A 25,654-nucleotide genomic window follows, 5' to 3' on the forward strand; every position below is an offset into this window, starting at 1 on the left:
CGATTTTCATTCATATACATTACTCCATTATGCCAGTGGAAGGGGTCTCCACAATGGACAACAGGGGCATCTCTGGAAAAAATCAACGGCCTTTTGTATGTTGGTGAGTGATTAGCGACACATCAAAGCAAACATCTAAAATGATTGGAATTCTCCTTTAACCTTTCAACTGCTCGCCCTCTGCGCTCCTCTGTGGGCAGCACAAAAAGGTATGGAATGCACTTCCACAGGTCTTGAGAGCTGCAGCGTCAGTGGACATTTTTAAGAACCACATTGTAAGAACACTACTGTTTAAACAAGCATTTGTGGAATGTCTTCGATTTGTAGTTTTTTTGTTGTTGTTGTTTTTAATCATTTGAATGCTTCAAACTGTGTCTTTATTTCTGTTGTATGTAAAACACTTTGAGTTCTCTCTGTGAGAAGTGCCATACAAATAAATGTACATACTTACTTCACCACACGTTCATAAGAGCTGTTGAACAAGTTTCACCAGGCAGGTCATGTCATTTGTTAATGAGGTAATCAAACGTGGCACTGTGCTGGCTATGATGACATTAGAGACTATGGCGCGCACGCACGCACACACACACACACACACACACACACACACACACACACACACACACACACACACACACACACACACACACACACACACACACACACACACACACACACACACACACACACACACACACACACACACACACACACACACACACACACACACACACGCCTCCAAGAACTATGAGAAAATAGTAGGAAAGAAAACAATCGACAACAAATATTTAGTAAAAAGAGGAATATAGATGTAATCTGATTTTTTTTTGCTCAGTTTTTTCTATTTTTGTCCTGATATAGAGTCAAGACATGCTTGAATCTTAATATTGCCAATTTTAATTAATTCCTTGAGTCCAAATTGAATAGAAAATGTGTTAATGTGTATGTTGTATACTTCCAAAGATTTGCTACATGCTATTGTTTGGGTTTGGGTACAATATGTGTAGCATAGGGTTAATTGTTTTTTATTTTTTATACCCCATGGGACATTATTTCCGTCCGGTACCTGGCAGAATCTTAAAATACACACTTCAAGGATTAAGAAAATGCAGTTGGTGAGGAAATGTATTTAGTGAAAGCAGAAATATATGTGATAATTATGAACATTTTTGTCTCCGCCAGGCCGAAGGCATGGTGGAGACCATAATAGAGTCAAGATGTGCTTGTAATAGCCACTTTAATGAATTCCTTGGGTCCAAATTGTATGGGATTTCTTTGTGTCTCTGTACGTTGTTTCCTTCAAAAGTCATGCTCTTTTACCTATTTTTTTTTTCATTTTCAGGATATGTGTAATATAGGGTTACATTAACTCATGGGACATTATTTCAGCCTGTTACCTGGCAAGTAATCTCTCAAGAACAGATTCCGACCTGCGGTGGAATCTGTCGGAGCGGTTCGTCCTAACCAGTGCGCATTGGATACAAGTGGGCGTGCCTTCAGATCAGGAAGTGGGCCGCGCTTTACCCAATCAAATGTAGTGGGCGGGATTCACGTGTCCATCCACCATGATCCACCCTCCCCCCTTCAAAACTAGCCGAAACTAATTTAACAATAGCGTCCTCGGAGCGGACAAAACCACGGAAAGATATTCACATTTTAAATTACTCTTTCATCATAGAAACAAGTGGGCTTATAACCAAAACCATCCATGTTCTCTGGGAGAAGTGGTGTTAGTGTTCCGTGTAGAAATATTGTTAGTGGGAATGAAAACATGGTCGCACCAACCGGAAGTGATGCGCTATAGGCAGACATGAAACCGGTGTTTCCCTGCGCTCTAGTCTAACATTATACTCCTGCCAGACTCCACAGAATATCAGAAAAGCAGAGGTCGCTGTTTTTCATTTTCTGTGGGGTCTGGCTACGCGAGACTACCTGGCAAGGAGTAAAAGGTGGCCGGAGAGCGCGGTCAAGGACAAAGTGTTTTGTTTAGTTTTCTTTACCATAACTTCCCCATATATACAATAGACAAATTTCCTTCAAGATAAGAACAATGGTTTCTGATGACAAAAGGCCTATGAATTGTGAACAGATTCACACAACAACATGAATCTTTGCAGAAAGGTTGGACTCATTTGTGTGTGTGAACACTGTGGGTCTTTATGTGTAAATCAGGAGACATACTGTACAGTAAGAGACAAACCCTATACAGTACATTATTGGCACAATGCAAAAAAAGTGGGTGTGTAGAAGTAATTCCCGGTCACTGAACAAATACAGAGCTAAACTATTCTAATCTGGCATGTGAAAATGCACAGCATTAGTGGAGATACTATACTGTACACACAGAAAACTAATGGTTCTTAAATGGTTCTTTAAAAGGCTATATGGTTCCACAAAGAACCATCAATTTCATGTTCCTCATCTAGTTCTAGAGAGCCTTTTTTTGTCAAAGTTCTTTGAGGAACATTCTCTTAAACTTAAACCATGTCGTAATAGGCAGACATTAATCGAAAATAAACAATCTACTGTACAAGCTCACCATTGTGAGCATGTAGATCTGCTATTTTCGACAAACACATTTCAGCCGGTTCTAAGTTTATACGGTTTTACGGGGTTTGGGTTCTTTATAGAACCATTCAAATAAATTGTCTGAAAGGTTCTTTCTGGAACCAAAAATGGTTCTTCTATGGCATCACTCTGAAGAACCAGTTTTGGTTCCAGTTGGCACCTTTATTTTTCTGTGTGTATGCACTTTACTGAGTGCAATCCTTTTAGTTTGTCTGTTTGGTAGAAACAGAACATAATAACCATACAGAATGACATGAACCGTTCAGAAGAGGTGGGCAAAGGATCCTAAATTACCTCAAAAGGTCACTTTTGTCAGCCTTAGCTTCCGCTTAAATAATGCAAATAACAAAGAACAACATCTTCTATCTATTTATGAGCTATACATTGAAGACTGCTAGCGTTCAATGAGGGTCGTTTTGTCAAAATAACATTGCAAATATTTTCCACTATAATTGAAAACAACGTTTTCTGTTGAAAAACAGTGAGTCACACGTGATTTTCATTTGGCAAAATGACCTTTGACAATGAGCAATCTGGAAAGGTCAAACTCAAGGCCACTTTTTTTAAGTGGATCATTGCACAAATAAAGTAGAACTCACCTGGTGTCCGTGTGTGTGTGTGTGTGTGTGTGTGTGTGTGTGTGTGTGTGTGTGTGTGTGTGTGTGTGTGTGTGTGTGTGTGTGTGTGTGTGTGTGTGTGTGTGTGTGCGCGTGCATGTGTTTGCATGTGTGTGTGTGTGCATGCGTGTGTGTGCATGCGTGCGTACGTACCCGTACACTGAGCTCCACAGTGTCAGGGACCTCCAGGTACCGGGGGTCCACGGTGGGCCAGGGCTGCTGCAGTACATCTCCACCCCGCCTGAGGAGGGGGCTGAGGGGGTTGTTCACCTGGCAGAGACCTAGAACACATGACAACACACACAGGAACGTCAAAAGCCATTAGTACCCTTAGGGGCTGTGTCCATATAGAGAACACCTTTTGAGCTGAGGAGTGCTTTGGATATCATGTGCATAGAGCTCACACACACACAGTGTGCACACACCGCACAGTTCACACCCATCAACCATCGAGGTGCTCACTGCTCAAACGTCCTGTCAGCTGCAGTTATTAGCACAAATCGCTGAGCCGAAACAGTGTAAACATGGACTTCTCATGGCTGTAGCACCGATTCAACGTCAGGTTGTAAATGACCAGGTTGTCACCGATTCAACGTCAGGTTGTAAATGACCAGGTTGTCACATTTACAAAAGTTGAACTGTTTGCAGCTTGAAGCTCCCAGGGGGGGAGCGGGGCTGCACCAAAAAAATGCTTCGGGATCGCTGAAGTGCGATGGTCGGCTCTGGGAAGAGGAGCGCACCAGCACGTCTTTACCATAGAAATGGAAGGCTGGCGCTGCCAACTCAAAGGGCATTCTCACCTTAAAGGGCAAGACCACTTTGGTAGAGGTAGTTTCCTTGCCATGATGTAACTCCAAAAGGTGGACATGACATCAAAAATAATTGCTCCATTTATTAGAAATTGAACAATCAAAATATGCTCCTCATTGACTTACATTGTACGTTGAAACAGCTCTCAAAGTCACTCTCTAGCACGTACACGAACGCAAACAAAGTTGATTTAGACAATATAGAGCATCACCCAGTATTGTTTTCCTTTTTTTTTCATAATAATTTTTATTATGAAGGAAACCCAGACTGGATCAGTGGAAGTTCCCATTTTTAGAAAAAACATAAACAGTACTGGGTTTGGTGATGTTCTATGTTGTCTGAATCCTGTTCAAGACAGGGAAGAATAATAGTGATAGAACAACAAGGAAAACAAGTCAGGTGTGTGTGTGTGTGTGTGTGTGTGTGTGTGTGTGTGTGTGTGTGTGTGTGTGTGTGTGTGTGTGTGTGTGTGTGTGTATATATATATATGTGTATATATATGTGTATATATATATATATATATATATATATATATATATATATATATATATATATATATATATATATATATATATATATATATATATATATATATATATATACACACACACACACATATACATATACAGATATATATATTGTGTGCATGTTTAGAAGCAATAGCCTGATTCAGTTCAAATAACAGCATGTATGTATCATAATATCGTAATTGTAATAGCAACCGTAATCTGCCAAATGAGAAAGTATTTTCACCATCGGTTGGATTTGAATAGTCTTCTAGTGTGATCTTCTAGGCATAAGGCAGGAGCAGAGACATTAAGGACTTTCTTTCTTTCAAAACAGAAACTGATCCAGATTCTGGCAAAACAGCAGCTTAACCTCTGACTTAATAAAAGCAAGCACACATCCCACAGCAGAGCGAAGGGAAGGATGTCAGCTTCCTCTGTCCTAATCTGAGTTCCCAGAAGTTTTCGCCAGCTCTGGCGAGGAACTTCTGGGCCACAGCCCTGGTATTTGTGGGCGGGATGTACGTCACGCTCTGAATCTGAGCGGACACGCCTCTTACCGGTCTGAGAGCTGTGCAACTCGTCTAAAAAGTCCGACGAGAGGCAAACAGCAGTACACAACAATGGCGGCCGAAATTTCTCAAGGGGAAATTGCTTCCCGTCGATCCTATTTAGATGCATCACCCACTGCATGTGGATCCCGCCCCCTTTTCTTCATTGGCTGTTGATTTGAATCACAACGCAGTGGCCGCGCCCCTGCTGTCCAAGCTCCGACGCTAACCCTCCCAGACTACCTCTGTCCTGAATATGTGTGTGTGTGTGTGTGTGTGTGTGTGTGTGTGTGTGTGTGTGTGTGTGTGTGTGTGTGTGTGTGTGTGTGTGTGTGTGTGTGTGTGTGTGTGTGTGTGTGTGTGTGTGTGTGTGTGTGTGTGTGTGTACTTATATACTCTACTTGTGAGGGCCAAATGTCCCCACAAGTATAGTACAATTTGAGAAATAGACGTGTTGTGAGGACAATGTTCCAGCATGGTCCACACAAGAGCACAGGAAGTCTTATGGTTAAAAACAGGTTTTATGAGTTAGGCTTACAATTAGGAAACAATTCAGGTTAGGATTAGGATTAGGCATTCAGAGGTTAAGTTTAAGGGTTATGGTTGGAGTTATACTGATTTAAACAGAGTTGTGTTTAAACTGGTGGCACGCACAGAAAATAGCCGATCTACAAGCTCACAACGTGTTGCACTGTGTCACGTTGTGACACAGCTGGAAGATCAGCTATTTTAGGTGCAGGACATCTGAGGGTTAGGGATAAAAATGCCATTTATAAAAAATGTCATCTTAAAATGTTGATGTCCTCACAAATATAGTAATACGAACATGTGTGTGTGTGCTGTGTGCGTGTGTGTGCTGTGTGTGCGCATGTGCGTGTGCGTGTGCGTGTGTGTGTGTGTGCGTGTATGTGTGCATATGCGTGCTGTGGTGGGCTGCAGCAGAGGTGACACGGCCCTGATCTCTCGTCCATGAACAAGACTTCACCTCCTCTCGTCCTGTACTCGTCACGTCAGATGCACAAACACGTGCACGCATTCCAGTACACCCTCGTATGATGTCACATGCACACAGAGACGCAGGCATGCAAGGCAGGCGCACGCACACTACAGGCGCACGCACACTACAGGCGCACGCACACGTACGCAGTCACTCACACAGGGGCAGAGTGAGGAGTGGATGAATGATTGCAAACATACACGGAAAGACACGCTGACATACTCCACGGATACCGTTTCTTAATCCATTCAATCCGGGAACGCACCTACAAATGTCTTCTAAATCCTAACTGTATGTTGCTATAATATTAGTGGTTCTCAAACTTTTTCATGTCAAGGACCCCCAAAATGATATGAATTAGGCCGTGGACCCCCATCTCAAAAAAATAAAATAATAATATTTATATTCAAAGATTTGCACAAAATGTTCACGATTTAAAATAAATCTACAAGCGCTATGAGCTTGTATATCTGCTATTTTTCAATAGCCAAAGAAATCTAAAATTACACAGATGCGTCTGATGCGGACTGAATGGGTTAATATCGTCTCTGTCGGGTGGAAAATGTCCAAAACTGTTACTTTTCAGAAATATAGCAAAAGCAGCGGATCGACAAGCTCAAAACCGAGTTTCGACCTTGCAGATCTGCTACTTTTTATACTTTTGTGTGACGCTGTAGTATGATCAAGTAGTTCATCTACCTAGATAGACAGAGGAAACAAGACACGGGGACAGACACACAGACAGACACACAACCACTCAGACAAAAGGACATATAGACCTTAACCATTTGAATGGCAGTGGCCGAAAAAAATAACCGATCTACGAGCTCCCACAACGCGTCGCAGCGCTTGTAGATGGGCTAAAATGTAGGCATTTGTGAGCTTGTGGATCGCCTAAAATGTACACTCTTAACCGTAGTGACTACAGAGTATTTGATTTATTTAATTGCTTGCCAACCAACATACAAAGAAGGTTAAAAAGACAATCGAGGATTAAAAAAAAACACAGTTAAGTCATAGACTTCTTTCCACTGCGGTCCCCCCACACAAATCGACAGATACTGACAAACATAAATAACACAGAAGTAAGCATGAATCACATAAATAGAGCGCCAAGTGAACAGTGTAGTGCCTCAAAGAAAATATACGATCCCCCTCCCACTGCTATCTCTACTCCCCAGCTTGTTTACCTGTGACAACGACAATATAGAGGGATGTCCTACATGTGACTGATGCCTGGAGTTGTCATTTGCAGTGTAGAGCAAGTTACTCTGTATGTTACTAGTTAATTACTCCTTTTAACCCATTGAGGCCTGAGGCGATTCTTAAAAATCCTAACAGTTTTATAAAAAAAAAAGATTTTTCAAAAATAGCAGATCTACAAGCTCATAGCGCGGCACTCGGTGCCGCACTATGAGCTTGTGTATCTGCTAACGTATGGAGGGGCTAGACCGTTAAGAGCTTTAAAAACAAAGAGCAAAGCTTTAAACTCAATTCTAAATGTTGCCTGGTAACCAATGCATGTGGTAGTAACTGCCCAGTGACCAACACTGGTCATTTGTTTGTTTGATGTCCGTTTTTCTATGGATACTTATAATTCATTTTCCACAACTTTCAAAAACATTTTCAGTCTTAATGCTGAGCTGAACTCTCTGCAACAGTTCTGCAAGGTTTATAATTACGCATGTATATTTATAATCATGTGTTCTATGCCAGTTCTGCTGCTTTTACCAGGCAGCGAGAGTAGAAAGTGGAGAGAGACATTGAAAGGAGGGGGGGGGGGGGGGGGGGGGTGGCGAGTGAGCGAGAAGGAGACATGTTGTGACTCCCAATTACACGGCTAGGCGCCGTTCTCTCCAATAAAACTGTTTCTCAACATCGGGTTCAGGGACCACCAGGGGTACAAATGGACCCGTATTACTGTATATGGGCCAGAGATTCAATCTACAAGCTCAAAGTTTAGAAGTTTCGAGCTTGTAGATCTGCTACTTTTGATGCTTATGTGTGGCGCTGTAGTATGATCAAGTAGGGGCATTAATTCACCGAAAAAATAATAATATGGAGAATAGATAAGATGTTTCTGCAGCGTGAAGTGCTCAGTGTTTATGAACAAATGACATCAGCAGGGTGTGGTATAAACAAGAAGACATCCATGTTAGACAGACGTAAAGGAATCCTCCCTAGTCCAGTGGTTTTCAACCCTTTTCATATCAAGGTCCATTATTTATTTGGCAGACCACAGAGATTTAGACTCTCAGACCCAACACTTAGAATATTTTGTTATCGTTAGATGAGATTACATCCATACTGTATTGATGTTGGCACCATAGGAGAGATAACAGGCAAACGTTGATCAAAATAAAAAATCTTCTACATTCTCTAATTGTGTAGACTGTAGACGTAAATTAAGTAATGCAGATGTTTGACAATAATTTAACTTTTGAGAGTGTAAAATCCATTTGGTCCATTTGGTTTCATTTTACACTCTCAAGAGTTAAATATCTATACGGGTCCATTTGGTTAGCAACTCTCCATCATTTAACTGGGGACCACCTGGAACCCCCTTAAGGACCACTGGTGGTCCCCGGACCACTGGTTGAGAACCAATGACATAGATTGATGATAGTGATAGTAAAAATAGACAAAGTAAGATTGAAACAAGACTTCCTGCTTTCACCATCCTTCTCTGCCTGTCTCGGTGTGTCTTTGTGAGAGTGCAGGCGTGTGTGAGTGTGTGTTTTGTGAATGACACCCACCTGTCCAGAGTTCAGAGGTCAGATGGGGGGCCATGGGTGCTGTCATCAAACACAACACAGCCAGAGCCTCCTCGAACTCCACGCTGTTCTGAACCACCCTGACTGTCGCATTCTGACCGCACACACACACACACACACACACACACACACAGTTAAAAGGTGGTCATGAGTGTGGCACATGAGTGTGAGTGAATGTGCGCGAGCTTCAGTCAGTGTGTGTGTGTGTGTGTGTGTGTCACAGTGTGTGTGTCACAGTGTGTGTGTGTGTGTGTGTGTGTGTGTATGGGGGGGGGTGTCAGTGTGCACTCACAGTGTGTGGTTGTTTGTGTGTGTGTGTGTGTGTGTGTGTGTGTGTGTGTGTGTGTGTGTGTGTGTGTGTGTGTGTGTGTGTGTGTGTGTGTGTGTGTGTGTGTGTGTGTGTGTGTGTGCGTGCGTGCGTGCGTGCGTGCGTGCGTGCGTGCGTGCGTGCGTGCGTGCGTGCGTGCGTGCGTGCGTGCGTGCGTGCGTGCGTGCGTGCGTGCGTGCGTGTGCGTGTCAGTGTGTACTCACAGCCAGTGTGTTGGTCAGACCCATCAGACGGGAAATGGCTGCGTTGAACAGGAAGTCCTCTGTGAAGTGGGCGGTTACCTGCACACATCACCATGCCAACCGTCAGTTTCTAGCTGATGCACCTGTGTATGTAATGACTGAAAGTGGTGATGGGTCGTTCGCGAGCGTTTCGACATCAAAGTCACTCGGCCTTTTGTGTGAACGAACAGGAACTCGGCCACTTCCTCAAACGTTATCGTTCCTCTAGGGACACGAGGTTCAGTCAGTCAGTCAGTAGCAAAATGCAACATTTTGACTGGCTGAAGAGAGACGTTCTTCTGTCGTCATCATTGGACTGAACTACGAGAGGGCGGAACCAGGAAGTATAGTGGACGGTGAACAAATTATTGGAACCAACCTTTGTAAGTGAACCGAACGAAATGACTCGGGTCACTGAAATGAATGAAGGACGATTCCCATCACTAACAGAAAGGACACCGCTCGGCCTGCTGGGAAACAACCTTTTAGTCAGAGCCCTTGGGAGGAGAGGTGGAGGTTGTTGCTTTTTTTGAACGGGCAGATCAAAGGACAGCCTCCTGTAAAAGCCCCCCAGACCCCCCCAGGGGGAGTTAAGAGTGAATTAAAACCTGGCCGTGAACAGGAGGTCTATTTATACAGACGTGAAAGGCAGCGAGGCTGGATTTAAAATACATTTATCATTCCCCGCGTCTATCGCCCTTCGCTACTGCGGGTGTCCGGTTACCGTGGATTCTACAGCCGTGTCAACACTGTCAACAACAGGCCTGTTTAAATGACTGACTGACGCACAGCTTACCTCTGGACCACTGACACAACTACTACTCTCATTTGTTTTTTACTTTATTATAAGTAGCCATACCACAATACTCTAACCCTAATTCCTTGTTGTCGGAAAGAAACCTCTTATCTCCATATTCTAAATGTTTTTGTTTTTTCGTAAATTAACGCCCCTCTTGATCATACTACAGTGTCACTCAAAAAAGTAGCAGGATTGCTTGTTTCGAGCTTGTTGATCTGCTTTGTTTTGCCATTTTTAAATGAAATCCTGAAAAGTAACAGCTTTGGACATTATGATATGAGGTTTCCACCCAACGGAAACTAATTAAAAGACCTGTATTTACAATTTCACTTAAAATAAAATAATACAATTATTGGCAGGCAAAATATACTTACAGACACAGTTCCACAGTAGCCTAAATGGACTCAAACACATTTGGCAAACCCTTTCAAAACTAGCAGCTCTACAAGTTCACAACACGTCATTGTTTATTGTTTATTCAGCTTTCAGCATGATCACAGATGTTTAAAAAGACAGGTGCCATTAAAAACACTGAATTACTTTGCTGATTACAATATAAAACTTCAAATCTAAAAAATGCAATAGCCTATCTAAAAATCTAGTAACCTAAAACAATTCTAAAATCCACTATCATTTAAAAGTCTAACTAAAAAAATAGCAGCTCTACAAGCTCACAACACGTCATGATGCAATGTGTTGTGAGGTTGTTGATCGGCTATTTTTGAATAGTCTAAGGGCCCTTATCTTGCGTGGTGCCTTATCCCTTAAATAGCCGATCTGCATCGACGTGTTGTGGGCTTGTAGATCGGCTATTTTCACTATTTCAAAATGTAAAAAAGCCTAATAAGATAAGGTATAAGGGATAAGGCTCTGTGCAGGATAGGGCCCTAAGTATATAATAATAGGGCTTCAGTGGTTATGGTATCTTTGGTATTAATAATTGAAATCTGCAAAGTACCGTAACTAAAGCTGTGAAATAATTGTAGTGTAAAAGAGTAAAAAGAACAATATTTGGTTTCTGGGATGTATTGGAGTAGAAGTATAGTATTAAAAAAATGGATCTCACTAGACGAGATCGAAATCTCGGGATCTCAATCTCGTCTAGCGAAACTTCTGTTTTTCTTTTGTATTATTATTATTTTTTACAGAGTTCTGTCACTATGAACGGCAGATCTCACCCCCAAAAAACGGGGAAAAAAGCTATTAAAAGCTATTGGCGCACATTTTAAGCTGTGGCGGACCCGGGATGGAGTTATGACATATTTCTACTGTACCAGTCATCCTAAGATATCATAACGTCATAGAAAAGGTAAGAAAACCTTAGTCCAAAATTCTCCTTTAAGTACAGCACTTGAGTATTTTGTCTCCGTTGTTTGGAGACCTCATATGTCCAAAACTGTTACTTTTCAGGTTTCAAATAATTCATTGTGGCTTGTGGATCTGCTACTTTAGTGTGACGCTGTAGTATGATCAAGTAGGGCATTCATTTACGAAAAAAACACAAAAAGTTTTAAAAGAATATGGAGATAAGATGTTTCTGCACGACAACAACAAAGTATACTTAGTAGCTTTCCACCAATGGGATGGAAGGGCTACAGCGGGGTCAACAACACGGCTGTGATGACTGACGTTGCTCTACAAACCATTGTCCTTGGTGGAGGAATACTCATATTGTTGCTGTCGGGCAGAAACCTCTTAGTTATCTCCATATTTTAACGTTTTGAGTTTTTTTTGTAACTTAACGCCCTGCTTGATCACACTACAGTGTCACACAAAAGCATCAAAAGTAGAAGATCTACAAGCTCGAAACGTGACGCGAAGCGACGCGTTTTGAGCTTGTAGATCTGCTACTTTTGCTATTTTTGAATTTGAATCTGAAAAGGAACAGTTTTGACATATGAGGTTTCCACCTGACAGAGACGGTACAGTTTACTTAAGTAATACCACAATGTAGAAATACTCTGTTAAGTAAAAGTCTTACATTTTGACCGGCAGTACAAAAGCACTGCCATCGAGATATACTTACAGTACCGAATGTGATATAGTAGTAATCATAATGCAGAATGGTCCATTTCACCATCATAATTTGGATTGTAATTAGTAATGTGTTAATGTGTTCATCACTTTAATGTTGCAGCTGGTAAAGGCTTTTTGTATATTTATTTTAATAATAATCTAAATCGTCAAAGTAGCCTAACTAGTAACTAAAATGAACAGTAGTGGAGTAAAAAAATATATATATGTGTAAAAGGAAATACTCAAGTAAAGTAAAGCAAAATTGTACTCAAGTACAGAACTTGAGTAAATGTACTGTTACTTTACATCACTGTTGTCCTTGAGGATAGTTTTTTTCTTTTCTTGCCAAGAGCCTAAACTATCAGCATTTTATTGCAGAGGGCAAATCCATTGTTAAAGATCAAAATCCATATGATTTGTTTCTGGAAAAGAGACTAAAATCACTAGTTTAAATTAAAAAAATAAATACAAACATAATGTGTTCTTCACATGAGTCTGAATACTGCAGATTCTTGAAAATAAGTGCACCACAGACCTCTAGTGGTCAGAATTAATAGCACAACACAACACATAAACGACATTGTGAGTTGACATAATGGACCTCACTGGTTCTCAAAGTGGGTTCCAGGGACCTCCAGGGGGTCCTTGGGGCAGTTCCAGGGGGTCCCCAGCAAAACGAGGAACAATTTAAAGAAAATACATTCTTGAAAACTTTTAACAACACAAATCTTCTCTTATGGTCGGGGGTCCCTGACACACATGTGTTAGTAGTACCTGTTGAATGGCGAAGTTCTTGTTGTTCCAGATGCGGTCGACCTCGGCCTGGTCTTTGTTCCTCAGCTTGGAGGGACAGGGGACGTCGTACGGCTGACGGGCTCCTCTCAGCTTGGACACCAGCTGCCACAGACGAGACTGCCACCGCAGGACACCTGGCAGGGCGTCCGCTGCATAGACATCACACACACACACACGCTTATAATACTATAATTCAGAGGAATTTTTTTTACAATTGTTTGACATTTAGGTGCCTAGCAAAAAAGCATCAATCCAAATTGAAACGTGTAATTCTCTGAATAAAACTATGTGTTAAAAGTACTGTGTGAACTGATACTTGCTTTCAAGCATCTTGCTGTCGCGCAAATATCAGACAACTCATTCAACTTCAATTACTAAATTTAATTTATTTTCCCAAACATCTCACATTTACACTGGATACGGCGAACAATGAGGACATGACGAGTGATTTTAGCATCACAATTAACATTTACTGTAGATGTTTTTTTCGGTGCTGAAGTACAAGGAGCAGCTACCTTGTGTGTGAGTGTGTGCGTGTGTATGTATGGGCGCGGGAGTGTGGGTCTGGACTCAGGAATTAAAGTGAAAGCTAATCTCATGACTGGAAATATGTGTTAGGCCATCAAGGCCCATCATCTCAATCTGTGATTTGTCATACAGTGAGAAAGGAGCTTGCCACACTAGTGCCGTGTTTCCTAAACTATTAAATAACAATGTTTGTAGAACGATGATGTTTAGGCATTACCATTCTAAACCTATGTTCCTACATGAAGCCAACCAGTTGAATAAATTGCAGATTGAGGCTTTTTAACCATTACTATTATGAAATATCCGAGACCATAAAACCATGTTTTATGGAAGATGCTTCTGAACATGTATTCTATTGCTAGTTTGACCCATTCTAATACTCTCTAAGTGAGTCAATCAGTCATGGTGACTGAGAACTTAAATGATTCCATGGTGGACTCACTCTTGACGTCCCAGAGGATGTCCTGTTCGGGCGGCGCGGCGTACAGGATGTAGAGTCGTACCGTGTCGATGCCGTAGCGCGTCACCACGTCCTGCGGGTCCAGCCCGTTGTGCTTGGACTTACTCATCTTCTCCCAGGTCACCTGGAGGCGCTGCTGGCCGTCCCGCGCCACCGGCTCCTCACCTGGGGACACATACAATACATATACAGGTCGTAGGTCAACTACTTAACCCGTTAAAACCGGGAAAGCATCGGTGTCATTTTATATTTTAGCTATTTTATGTATATACATATCAAAATAAAACAAAAAAGATATAGAACAGTGGTGCTCAAAAATAGCAGATCTACAAGATCTACAAACTTTTACTCAAGTCAAAAATGTATTACAGGACTTTCACTTGTAACTTGACTATTTTTATATTAATAATAATAATGCAAGCAATGTATATAGCACTTGTCTAAATACTTTACAAGTTGCTTTACAAAAGAAAACAAACAAAATCAACTTTGTTTAGGGAAAATAACTAGTTAAAAGGGTAAAAAGCTAAGCAAACAAAATGTTAAAAATGTAAATGTAAAAAGGGAGATTTGAATCAGGTGTGAAGAGGTGGGTTTTGAGGTTTTAAACGAGTAGAGGGTGGGGGGGGCAGCTTTGATGTGAGCAGGGCGTTATTATTACATACTCGTCTAAATCGCAATTATTTGAGATAATTGCAATTATTTTTGCATAATCGTCATAATCGTTTCCATGGGAAACTGCTTTTTTCAAAAAGTAGTGGAAATAACAGATCTACAAGCTCACAACGCATTGTGAGCTTGTAGATCTGCTATTTCCACTATTAATGTTTATTTTTTTTATAAAACAATATAAAGTTATTAAATATGTCAGCCATTTCTTTGTATATTTAGGTTATTCGTCATATCTGCCCTGTGCAACTTCAAAGCCTAAAAGCCTAACAGAAATGTACGTTTTATCCATATGTTTCAGTGTTCAACGACAAAAACACAATAAAACTGTTTAATCGCAATTATTTGTGTGACAATGAATCATCACGTTAAAGTTCATAAACGTGCAGCTCTACCAGAGGGTTGGCATAACCAGACCTGAGGGAGCGGGAGGGGAGGGGGGTATTGCTACTTTCACTTAGTTAAAAAAAAAAAGATCTGAGTACTTCTTCTACCACTGTGTGGACCAGTGTTTATTATTTAACAGTTCACCCAAAACACACACAGATGCTTTTTGAACACGCCAAGGCCGAATAATATTAACCCGGCTCCTATCCAGCTGTTGCCAACGCGTTTGAAGAAAGTGAGACGCAAAGGCCGAATGTGTGACTAAAAAAAAAAACATTTTGAGGAAGATGAAGGACAGGCTTCCCTCGCTCTCTGGCACCGTCTCCTAGGTCCCCGTTTATATCCTGTTACCAGGCAACCAGGAGAGAGAGAGAAGAAAACTGAAGTGAGACGGCGGTTCAGAGACAGGGGGGTATCTGTGGAGGAGACCAAGACGTCTCCCTCCAGTCTTCAAAACGCCTCCTCGTCCTAATAGGCTCTATGCACAGCAGCCAAATTGGAAAGAAATTGGGCCTCCTCTTACTTCCTTCACAAGTGTTACCAATGATACTAATGAAGGCTCTGTTCCATTCTGGTCAGGGTGCGGATATTGTGCACGTTGGCTCACTAGAAAGAAACACTCCATTTTGGTTCCCAAATGGCCCCTTATGGTGGGTGTGTAACAAATGGTTCCATTTGGTTCCATTTGTACACTCTCAGAGTTATGGGGGTCCTTGAAAATAAGACAACCACTGTGCCAAACTAAATGGAACAGAGTCTTAATTAGTATTATTGGTAACACCTGTGAAGGAAGTAAGGAAGGGGCACAATTCATTCCCAATATGGCTGCTGTGCATAGAGCTTATTTGAGTTTACTTTGAAGCCCATCTTCAAACTGACTGTCCTCCAGACTGCTGTGGTGCTGATGGGTTATTATGAGCTTTGGGTAGGGGCTGATGGGTTGTTAGGAGCTTTGGGTAGGGGCTGGGTACAAAAAATCGGATTTGCCTGCGGTCAGAACAAAGCCTAGCTGTAGCTAGTGCATGTTGATATAAGATAGTCTAAATGTATTATGTACGGCCAGAGTGGACCCTATCCCAGATGAAGATGGGGAATTCATGAATGAGGGAGCGGGGCCTCTGGTACCTGGTTATAAGTCCACATCTTCTCTTCTCTCCATCAGAGATGGTGAATGAATGAGGTACTGTACCTGTGAAGTCCACATCTTCTCTGTGGAGGTACTGGCCACCGTCGGCCAGCTTGAACGTCTGGCCCTTGATCAGACCCTGCACCAACAGCTTCTTAAAAGGTTCCCTGAGGTGTGTGTGTGTGTGTGTGTGTGTGTGTGTGTGTGTGTGTGTGTGTGTGTGTGTGTGTGTGTGTGTGTGTGTGTGTGTGGGTGGGGGGGGCAGAGAGATGGGATACATAATTAATGCACATCCATGCATGCACACGTAGCTAATGTTCTAGACCAGTGGTTCCCAACCTATTTAGGTTTCAAGGACCCCCAGTTTGACAATGCAATAGGCCAAGATACGAGGTTTCTGCCCGACAGCGGACCAAATTAAATCGTTAATAGCAATCATTTGTGTGACAATTAATCGTCAATTAAAATGTTGATGATGGTTAACAGCCCTAGTTCCTTGGCATGGAACGGTTTGGGAGCCGCTGCTCTGCAGTGACCACACTTCACTGGCCAAAATATTAACCCATTTAAAAGCCTATGTGTTGTTATATGTAGCTTTCAATGCGGGAAAGCATCGGTGTCATTTTAGATATCGTTGCTGTCGGACAGAAACCTCCAATCTCCATATTATAAATGTTTGTTTTTTTCATAAACTAACGCCCTACTTGATCGTACTACAGCGGCACACAGAAGCATAAAAAAATGGCAGATCCACAAGCTCTAAACTTTTAAAAATATAAAAACAATTTAAAACGTTTTTCAGAAAACTTAGGTTAGGATTTAGAAGGCATTTTTAGAATTGGCCGCAGGTATAAATGGGTTAAAGCAGCACAAAGATATTGGACCATATTGGCACCCTTATTGTTGAAGAAGAACAACTTAATACTTGGCATTGAGTAGAGCCCCCCTCCTTTCAGTGTTTTCCTCCCCCTCTTCCTCACCCTGGGTTGAATGTGAGTGTGTGAGATTGGACCAATTTTGATCTCTTTGCTAATTTTTTTACTTTACGCTTTTCTCTGCATGTTCTTTCACTTGTGCTCACTTATGTTGTTTGTGTTCGAAAATTGCAGAGCTCTGCTCTTTTGTCGTTTCAGTTGTGATTACTTGCTGTCTTTTCTCAATAGATCAAATCAATAGATTTGTAAAAAAAAAAGAGGAAAAAAAGCAGCACAAAGATGCACATGCACACAAACACTGAAACACACATGCCTGCACACACACACACACGCCTTCCTTCAGCGATGTTACACATAAAAAACGTCTCTGTCACGTGGAAACCTCATGTGTCCAAAACTGCTACTTTTCAGGATTAAAATTCAAAAACACCAAAAGTAGCAGATCTACAAGCTCAAAACCTTTAAAGCTTGTGGATCTGCTACTTTTGATGCTTTTGTGTGACACTGTAGTATCTGATCAAGTAGGGTGTTAATTTACGAAACACAAAAAGTAAAAATATGGACATACAGGTTTTTGCCCGACACCAACGAAACACAAAGGCAAGCCGAACGACATGTGTGCACAAACCAAAAGGGATTGATATACTCTGTTGCGTGCAATATCGCACACCAAAAATAGCCGATCTACAAGCCCTACCTAGACTATGCAGATTTCCCTAGGCTCGGACACAGCAGAGAAAGGAAGGGAACTACTGGCAGTAGAAATGAATGGCGGGAGGATCGGCCGCAAGCTCAATGCCAAGAAAACTAAAGTAATGGCATTTAACATGGAGGACGAAAACCATTGCTACTGCCAGCGGGGCGGTGTTCAAGGTAGTCGAGGACTTCAAATATCTCCCGTGCCTGGACAGGACTGCCACAATGGAACAGGATCTGAAAGTCTGAAGGGCACTTGCCTGGAATGCCCTGCATGGGATGAGGAGAGTGTGGGAATCTGACATGGGAGATGAATGACCTCAAGAGGCGGCTGTTCGTGGCTACAGTAGTATCAGTATAGCTGTACGGGGGCGAGATATGGATGCTCACAGTATGGCAGGAAAAGGCCCTGTATGGAGTCTACACAAGAACTCTACGAATGGCACTTGATGTCACATGGAAGAACCACGTTTGCATGTTCTCCCCGCGTATCCTAGGGTAGTTAATACGCTCACAAAAACACGTAATCCTGGACAAAAACATGTAATCCTGGTCGCTATACTGCCTCCCCCTGGTCAGTGTGTTAAGACCTGGAACACATCTGTGTCACATCTGTGTCACATCTGTGTCACATCTGTGTCACATCTGTGTCACATCTTCACGATTCTTTTCCAAAAAATAGCAGGTCGAGTGCCGCGCTACGAGCTTGTAGATCTGCTATTTTTTTTGAATAGCCCAAAGAAATCTAAAAATGACACACAGATGCATCCCCGGATTGAATGGGTTCAAAAGCTTACCTGTGAGTCACCAGGCCCTGGTCCTTGCAGAAGTGACTGAGGAAGCGTGCGTAGTACAGGTGCATGACGGCGTGCTCCTTCCCTCCGATGTACACGTCCACGGGCAGCCAGTGGTCCACCAGGGGGCGCTCAAAAGGCCTGCGGGGGGGGGGTCAACATGAGAGCATAGAGCAGTGGCTCCGATTATTATTATATTTTTTCCCCAATACTTTCATGATTTGTAAAAGAATAGCAGAAGTACAAACTCGCAGCACGGCACAAAGTATAATGGATAAAGTGGTTCAAATAATAATTTTGCCGGGGACCCCTTGGAAACCCCTCAAGGACCCCTGGGGGGCTTAGAGAGGCTGTGTGTGTAACACAGCCAAATGGAACTGCTCATCTGGAACATGATAAGCTGCACAGTGTCTGTGTGTGCGTGCATCTGTGTGTGTGTGTGTGTGTTCATGTGTGTGTGGGTGTGTGTGTTCATGTGTGTGTGTGCGTTCATGTGTGAGTGTGAGTGTGTGTGTGTGTGTGTGCTTGCGTGCATCAGTGTGTGTGTGTCCGTGCTTGCGTGCATCTGTGTGTGTTTGCGTGTTTGCGTGTGTGCGTGTGTGCGTGTGTGTGTGTGTGTGTGTGTGTGTGTGTGCGTGCGTGCGTGCGTGCGTGCGTGCGTGCGTGCGTGCGTGCGTGCGTGCGTGCGTGCGTGCGTGCGTGCGTGCGTGCGTGCGTGCGTGCGTGCGTGCGTGCTGAAAGAAAAGGACATCAGTCTAAGGTCAGCGATTCTTAAGGTTCCACTCAACCAAAAAACATGTTTTCTTTTATCTATTTCTGAAGCCCATTAGCCACCCATTTTTGGCACTCTGCTGCATCTCTCTAAAAGGATCAATATGTTTTTGTACCGCCAACATCTGGATTTCCACCTCCTTTGGCCTGACAGAGTGCAGTGCACCCAACACAGATGTGGTGTAAACATCACACAGTCAACACCAAGCAGAGCCTCACTAGAAGCAGCAATGAGGAAGTATATGCGGAGGACGATGAGAGAAACAAAACGCCATGCATCGGGTCAGTCTACAAGCTCACAGTGCGCTATTTTTGAAAGTCCTTGAAAACCGATGCCTATTATTATGACACACCCCAAAATAGGGACGGCCAGATTGAAAGTTGTTGTTGTTGTTACTCCGCCCCCCCCCCCCCCACACACACACACACACACACACACACACGTAAAGTGACTTTGGGTACTCAGAAAAGCGCTATATAAATCACAGGTATTATTATTATTATTATTATTAAAGTCGTTAAAGGAACACTTGCTTACTGTGTATATACATATGGTCGCTGTCAGGCGCAAACCTCCCATCTCCTTTTTTTATTTTCATTAACCCATTAAGACCGGGAACGCATCTGTGTCGTTTTTTGATTTTTTTTAGGCTATTCAAAAATAGCAGATCTGCTATTTTTGTTAAATCGTGAAAATTTGAATCTTTGAATATCCTACTATAATTCTAGTAACCTCTGTAGTGGTGAGTGAAGACACCCGGTTCTCCTCACTGGCTGGACCAATTGCTCTGATTTTGCACACAGCCATTGACCATTACCATCTGAACTTAACTGTGAAGCCCGTTTTTCAATTTCATCAAATCTCAGCTTCTTATTAGCGTTTTTGTGTCAAAGAATGTCGTCCCATAGCTGCGGCTGCCCAGCTATGGGACAAACTGCCTCCCGGGTTGCCAGATCATGTGCGTATATCCCCCCACGGCTGCGCCGACCGGGTATGGTCTAGTATATATATTTTTTTAAAGCGTGAGGATTTAGTCATTCTAATCAATGATGGACAAAACACATTCAACGGTCAAAAACCTCCTAACTCCACTTGAGCTGTATTTGGGTAAAGTGATGATAACATAAGGACACATGCAAGTATCTGACAATGTATACAGTCAAAACACTTGGTTACATGGTTGGTTTCTGCCCGACTGCAGAGATATACCGTATGGAGCCTCTAGGGGGCACACTTAATCCAACACAGAATGAGAATGGAAAGTGAACTGTTCAGACACAAGCCCAGCATTAACTAAGTCTGGTATTCCAAATTCACTTGAGTAAAAGTACAAAAGTATTGGCTTCAAAATATACTTACTTAAAAAAGTAAAAGTACTCATTATGGATGAAATGTCCCATTTCACATGTTTTCAAGAGTATAAAATGTATAAAAATCTTTTGAAAATAGCAGATCTACAAGCAGATAGCCAAAATTTAAAATCGGGCTGAAGTGGTACAATGTATATAATCTAAATCTGCAAAGTAACTAGTGACTAAAGTTTTCAAATAATTGTAGTGGAGTAAAAAAGTACAATATTTGCCTCTGAGATCTAGTGGTGTAGAAGTAAAGTATAAAAATGTTTAAATACTCCAGCAAAGAAAAAAACTCAGTGTGTGTTTCACTTTCATACAAAAAACTTCATATATAAATATATATCGCTGCTGTTGGGGCAGATATCTCCATACTTCAACTTGCTACTTTTCTCCCTAACTTAATACCCTCGTGGTTCATCATACAAGAGTGTCGCACAAAACTAGTGAAAATGGAAGATCTACAAGCTCACGCCGCCTTGCGGTGCAAGACGTTGTGAGCTTGTAGATCAGCTATTTTCAATTAGCCCAGTGGTTCCCAAAACTTTTAGCTCGAGTCGAGACCCAAAAGACAAATTAGACGTTTGCCCCGGACCCAAACTAGTGAAAATAGCAGATCTACAAGCTCACAACGCTGTGTGAGGATGATGAGAACAGGCCAGCTGTTTGAGGACAGACTGTGTAAGGATGTGAACAGATGATAGTCTTCAAGAGACAAGAAGGTATTTTATTCTGGACGCAGAGGAATGAAAACCAACGTTTCGGCAGCTAACTGCCTTCTTCAGGAACATACCTGTACCCTGAAGAAGGCAGTTAGCTGTCAAAACGTTGGTTTTCATTGCTCTGCGTCCAGAATAAAATATTGTCACTTTGGTTACCATGTGTGTGTGCGGTGGCCAAGCCGGCCACCTTCTTGTCTCTTGAAGACCAGGGACGTGCACAGATAGGCTCTAGGTGGAGCTAGAGCACCTGCCCTTTGCCCTCTTGACCAGAAGAAAAAAAAGTTTTTTTTTTTTTTTTTCAGTTTACAGCAGGGGTCTTCAACAGGGGGTCCTCAGAGTTACTACAGGGGGTCCGCCAAATCTTTATGTGATATGATTTTTCTTTTTACCATAACCACTTGAAACCTAGCATCCCTTTTCTGAGGAGAACTTTAGCCAAAAATAGCTGATCTACAAGCCCACAACGCCTCGCAGCGCGAGGCGTTGTGGGCTTGTAGATCAGCTATTTTTGGCAAAGAGGTATAGGTGTAGAGGGAAAAAAGAGCAGACCAAGTCAACAAAAAAAAGTATAATTTACTTGAGCACCTGCCCCTCAAAATGTCTGTGCACGCCACTGCATACTGTACCCTGAAGAAGGCAGTTAGCTGTCAAAACGTTGGTTTTCATTGCTCTGCGTCCAGAATACAATATTGTCACTTTGGCTACCATGTGTGTGCTGGTGGCCAAGCCGGGCCACCTTCTTGTCTCTTGAAGACTATCATTTGGATCATTCAAAGCCGTGGGCCGGCAGCCCGGCACCACTACAGGGACTTTGGTGTGCGTGGCATTCCTGTGCAGGATGAGAACAGGCCAGATGAAATACCGTTATCCTGACTCGCAGGGGGACTGGACTTAATGATGCTTTTCATGACAGCCTCCTATCTCAGCGTGACACCTTACACTACCCCCTGTCTGTCTGTGTGTGTGTGTGTGTGTGTGTGTGTGTGTGTGTGTGTGTGTGTGTGTGTGTGTGTGTGTGTGTGTGTGTGTGTGTGTGTGTGTGTGTGTGTGTGTGTGGAGGAAAGATTAGTTGTCAACAACGCATCAGAATGTTATACTTTGTTGTACAACGGTGTCACGCAAAAATAATGAAAATAATTTGTGCAAATCTTTGAATATACATATTTTTAAAGCGAACATTTGTAACTCAAACCTTTGCTTCTGGGGGTCGCTGGAACAAAACATTTTGAGATCTTTGACATGAAAAAGTTTGAGAACCACTGACATAGCAACATTTTTTAAACTGTTAGGAGTTAGAAGACATTTTGTAGAATCGGAACCTCGGGCCTTAATGGGTTAAACAAATAATAATAAACAAGGAAGGAACGTCTATGGACAAACAGTATACGAGGTTTCCACTCGACAGCGACAAATTGGCTTTTTCTGTTGTGTCATAATCTGAGCGGCAGAGAGAACAGAAAGAAAAAGCAACGCTGGGTAGCAGAACCCCCCCCCCCCGCCACACCCCCTCTCTTAAAGCAGCTTTACAGCGAGGTCAGGCCACTGCCGGGAAATTAATCTCTTTTGTGGTTCTGCTCTGGGTATCAGCAGCATCCCTGCAGGTGACTGTCATGGCTTTATCATCTGTATAATGGCAGGGAATGGAACGCTGGGTGTGTGCGCGTGCGCGTGCGTGTGTATTACTATACTTGCAAGGCGCTAAAAGTCTCCACAAGTATTGAAGAATTTGAGGAATAGACATGGCGAGGACCATTTGCTCGGTTTCCGCAAAAAGAAATGGTTGTTTTATGGTTGTTTCTTCTCACAGCATGTCATCCTGTGATGCGCTTGTACATCTGCTATTTTCAGCTTTTAGTTAAAAGGTTAGTAAATAGTGTGTGTGTGTGTGTGTGTGTGTGTGTGTGTGTGTACTGTGTGAATGTGACAAAGCAGGATGGATCGATGTGAAAGGACACAAGGAAAGACCAGTGTGTGCAATGTGTTTGAGTATAACTTTTACAAGGATGTGTGTGTGAAGGACTGTTTGTGCAATCACAAAACTGCGAGCAAAGTTTGATCGGACGCTGATTTGCGGCATTTTCTTCAAAACTGGCCACTCCTTTAGATGTCAATCTTAGCCAATCAGGATGGAATATGAAATATCTACCAGATCCGTTTTGATCACATGACTATAGAGATCATACCGATTTGCGTGAAATTTGGATAAAATCTGAAGGAGTAATATCAAAAATTGTGTTTTACATAAGTCGGCCTCGTGGTGGCGCTAAAAGGCAGATGTGAAAAATTTGGGCCAAAGCTTTTTCTTAAGCCTCTAGGGAGTGTGCATACAAAGTTTTATGCAGATCAGTGTTATAGCGCCACCATGAGGCTGATTTGCGCATGCACAATTTCACAGAAATAGCACGCTGTGTTCATTTTCATTTTGTTCAAAATAGAGCACTCCTGCAAACTTTGGGAGCCAATCTTAGCCAATCAGGATGGAATATGAAAAATCTGAAAGACCTGTTTTGTTTAATGACTGTTTGGACAACATCTGTAGGCGTACCATCAAAATGTGTTGGCCTCCTGGTGGCACTATAACAGGCCCATTTGAAAAATGTGGGGCAGAGGTTCAGCTCTGGCATCCAGGGAGGGTGTGTGCACAGTTTCGCTGCGATCAAGCCAACCGTGCCGGAGATTAGCTGTTCACAGACGGACACAAGGACGGACGGACGGACAGGGTGCAAAACATAGTCTCGGCCATGCCTTTGGGCCTGGCGGAGACAAATATGGAGATACGTGGTTACTTTATGTCGACAGCAAAGATATACTAATGTGTGCAGAGGGAGGGGTAAAGACGGGGATTGAGTGTGATGGTTCTCATGTACTTCAGATTGAAAGGCCAAAAATAAAAGCATTTTTTAAGTGTGAAAACAGATGCAGCCACTCTCACGCCTTCCATTCCCCTTCATTTTCTCGCTGCTGTGCAGAAACCTTATATTATATTTTTTTTTCGTAAATGAATAACCAAATTCATCATACAAGTGTCGCACATGAGTAGCAGAAATAGCCAATTTACGAGCATGATGTTGCTGCAAAAACCACTTATCTCCATATTTTAACTTTGTGTTGTTTCGTAAATGGATGCCCTACTTGATCATACTACAGCGTCACACAAATGCCTCAAAAGAAGCAGATCTACAAGCTCGAAACGCGACTCGGCGCATTTCGAGCTTGTAGATCTACTACTTTTGCAGTTTTCTTATTTGAACGCTGAAAAGTAACAGTTTTGGACATATGAGGTTTCCACGCGACAGCAAAAATTTGCATTTAGATCTGGTATTTTCGCTACTTAACATTTTGATAGTGAAAGTGGTTAAGTCTGTCTGTGGCTTTTATACATAATATAACCAATGAAAATTGTCAACAAGAGCTTGTGACTAAATAATAACTACTATTTTCCGCACTATAAGGCGCACCGTCAGTGCGCCTTATAGTGCGGATGCGCCTTATAATCCGATGCGCCTTATATTATATGAATCAATATTGGTTCCCTTGGTTTCCGCACTATAGGGCGCAGTGCGCACCGTCAGTGCGCCTTATAGTGCGGATGCGCCGTATAATGCGGTGTGCCCTATATATGAAAATAATACATTTATTGAAGGTGCGCCTTATAGTCAGATGCGCCTTATAGTGCGGAAAATACGGTACACTGGACCCATTGGAACACAGGTTTCGTTTTTCCATTTCCTGAAAAATGGTTTTGGACATACAGTACAGGGTTTGCACCCGACAGACAGTGACGACTTAAAAGAAGGAGTGAAAATCAATCTTTGATTCCCTCTGAAACGCATCAGGAAACACACTCTGATGATAGCCTGTTTGAACAAACAGGCTATTTATTGCATATGAAAGCAGGGGCAGCTGGCAGGAGGCAAGGGAGACACATACCCAGGTATTTCAATGTAGATAAATATACACATTTCCAGATGTCTTCTCCTGTACTCATTCGCAATCTTCCACTCAACATTCATGTTGACTGGGGGAAATGCTTCTCCCATATAGATTCACGTTTATCCCCCTTTTCCCCTTGCCGTGAATGAATAAAACAAAAGGGATGGGAGAACTGGAGAGTATAGGACTGGTCCATTATCTCCTTAGCCATTATCGATTACTATCGATTACGGGGCGGCAGTCGCTCAGGAGGTAGAGTGGCTGCTTGGGAACTGGAAGGTAACCAGTTCGATCCCGG

At 42.5% G+C, this 25,654-nt stretch overlaps 1 protein-coding gene across 1 annotated transcript in view; it reads right to left on the reverse strand.

Annotated features, from left to right (window-relative positions):
* The window catches only part of lars2 (leucyl-tRNA synthetase 2, mitochondrial), a 90,899-nt gene that overhangs the window by 6,604 nt on the left and 58,641 nt on the right, over positions 1-25,654 (reverse strand). Inside the window, exons 14-20 of the mRNA XM_084053774.1 lie at positions 18,581-18,718; positions 16,216-16,319; positions 13,953-14,135; positions 12,962-13,131; positions 9,355-9,432; positions 8,806-8,917; positions 3,339-3,466 (exon numbers count right to left, since the gene is read on the reverse strand). Coding sequence (XP_083909900.1) covers positions 3,339-3,466; positions 8,806-8,917; positions 9,355-9,432; positions 12,962-13,131; positions 13,953-14,135; positions 16,216-16,319; positions 18,581-18,718 — 913 coding nt within the window. The remainder of the gene's footprint in view (positions 1-3,338; positions 3,467-8,805; positions 8,918-9,354; positions 9,433-12,961; positions 13,132-13,952; positions 14,136-16,215; positions 16,320-18,580; positions 18,719-25,654) is intronic.

The sequence above is a fragment of the Gymnoscopelus microlampas genome (genome assembly GCF_963454915.1).
Source record: "Gymnoscopelus microlampas genome assembly, chromosome: 3".
In the NCBI taxonomy this organism is placed as follows: domain Eukaryota; kingdom Metazoa; phylum Chordata; class Actinopteri; order Myctophiformes; family Myctophidae; genus Gymnoscopelus; species Gymnoscopelus microlampas.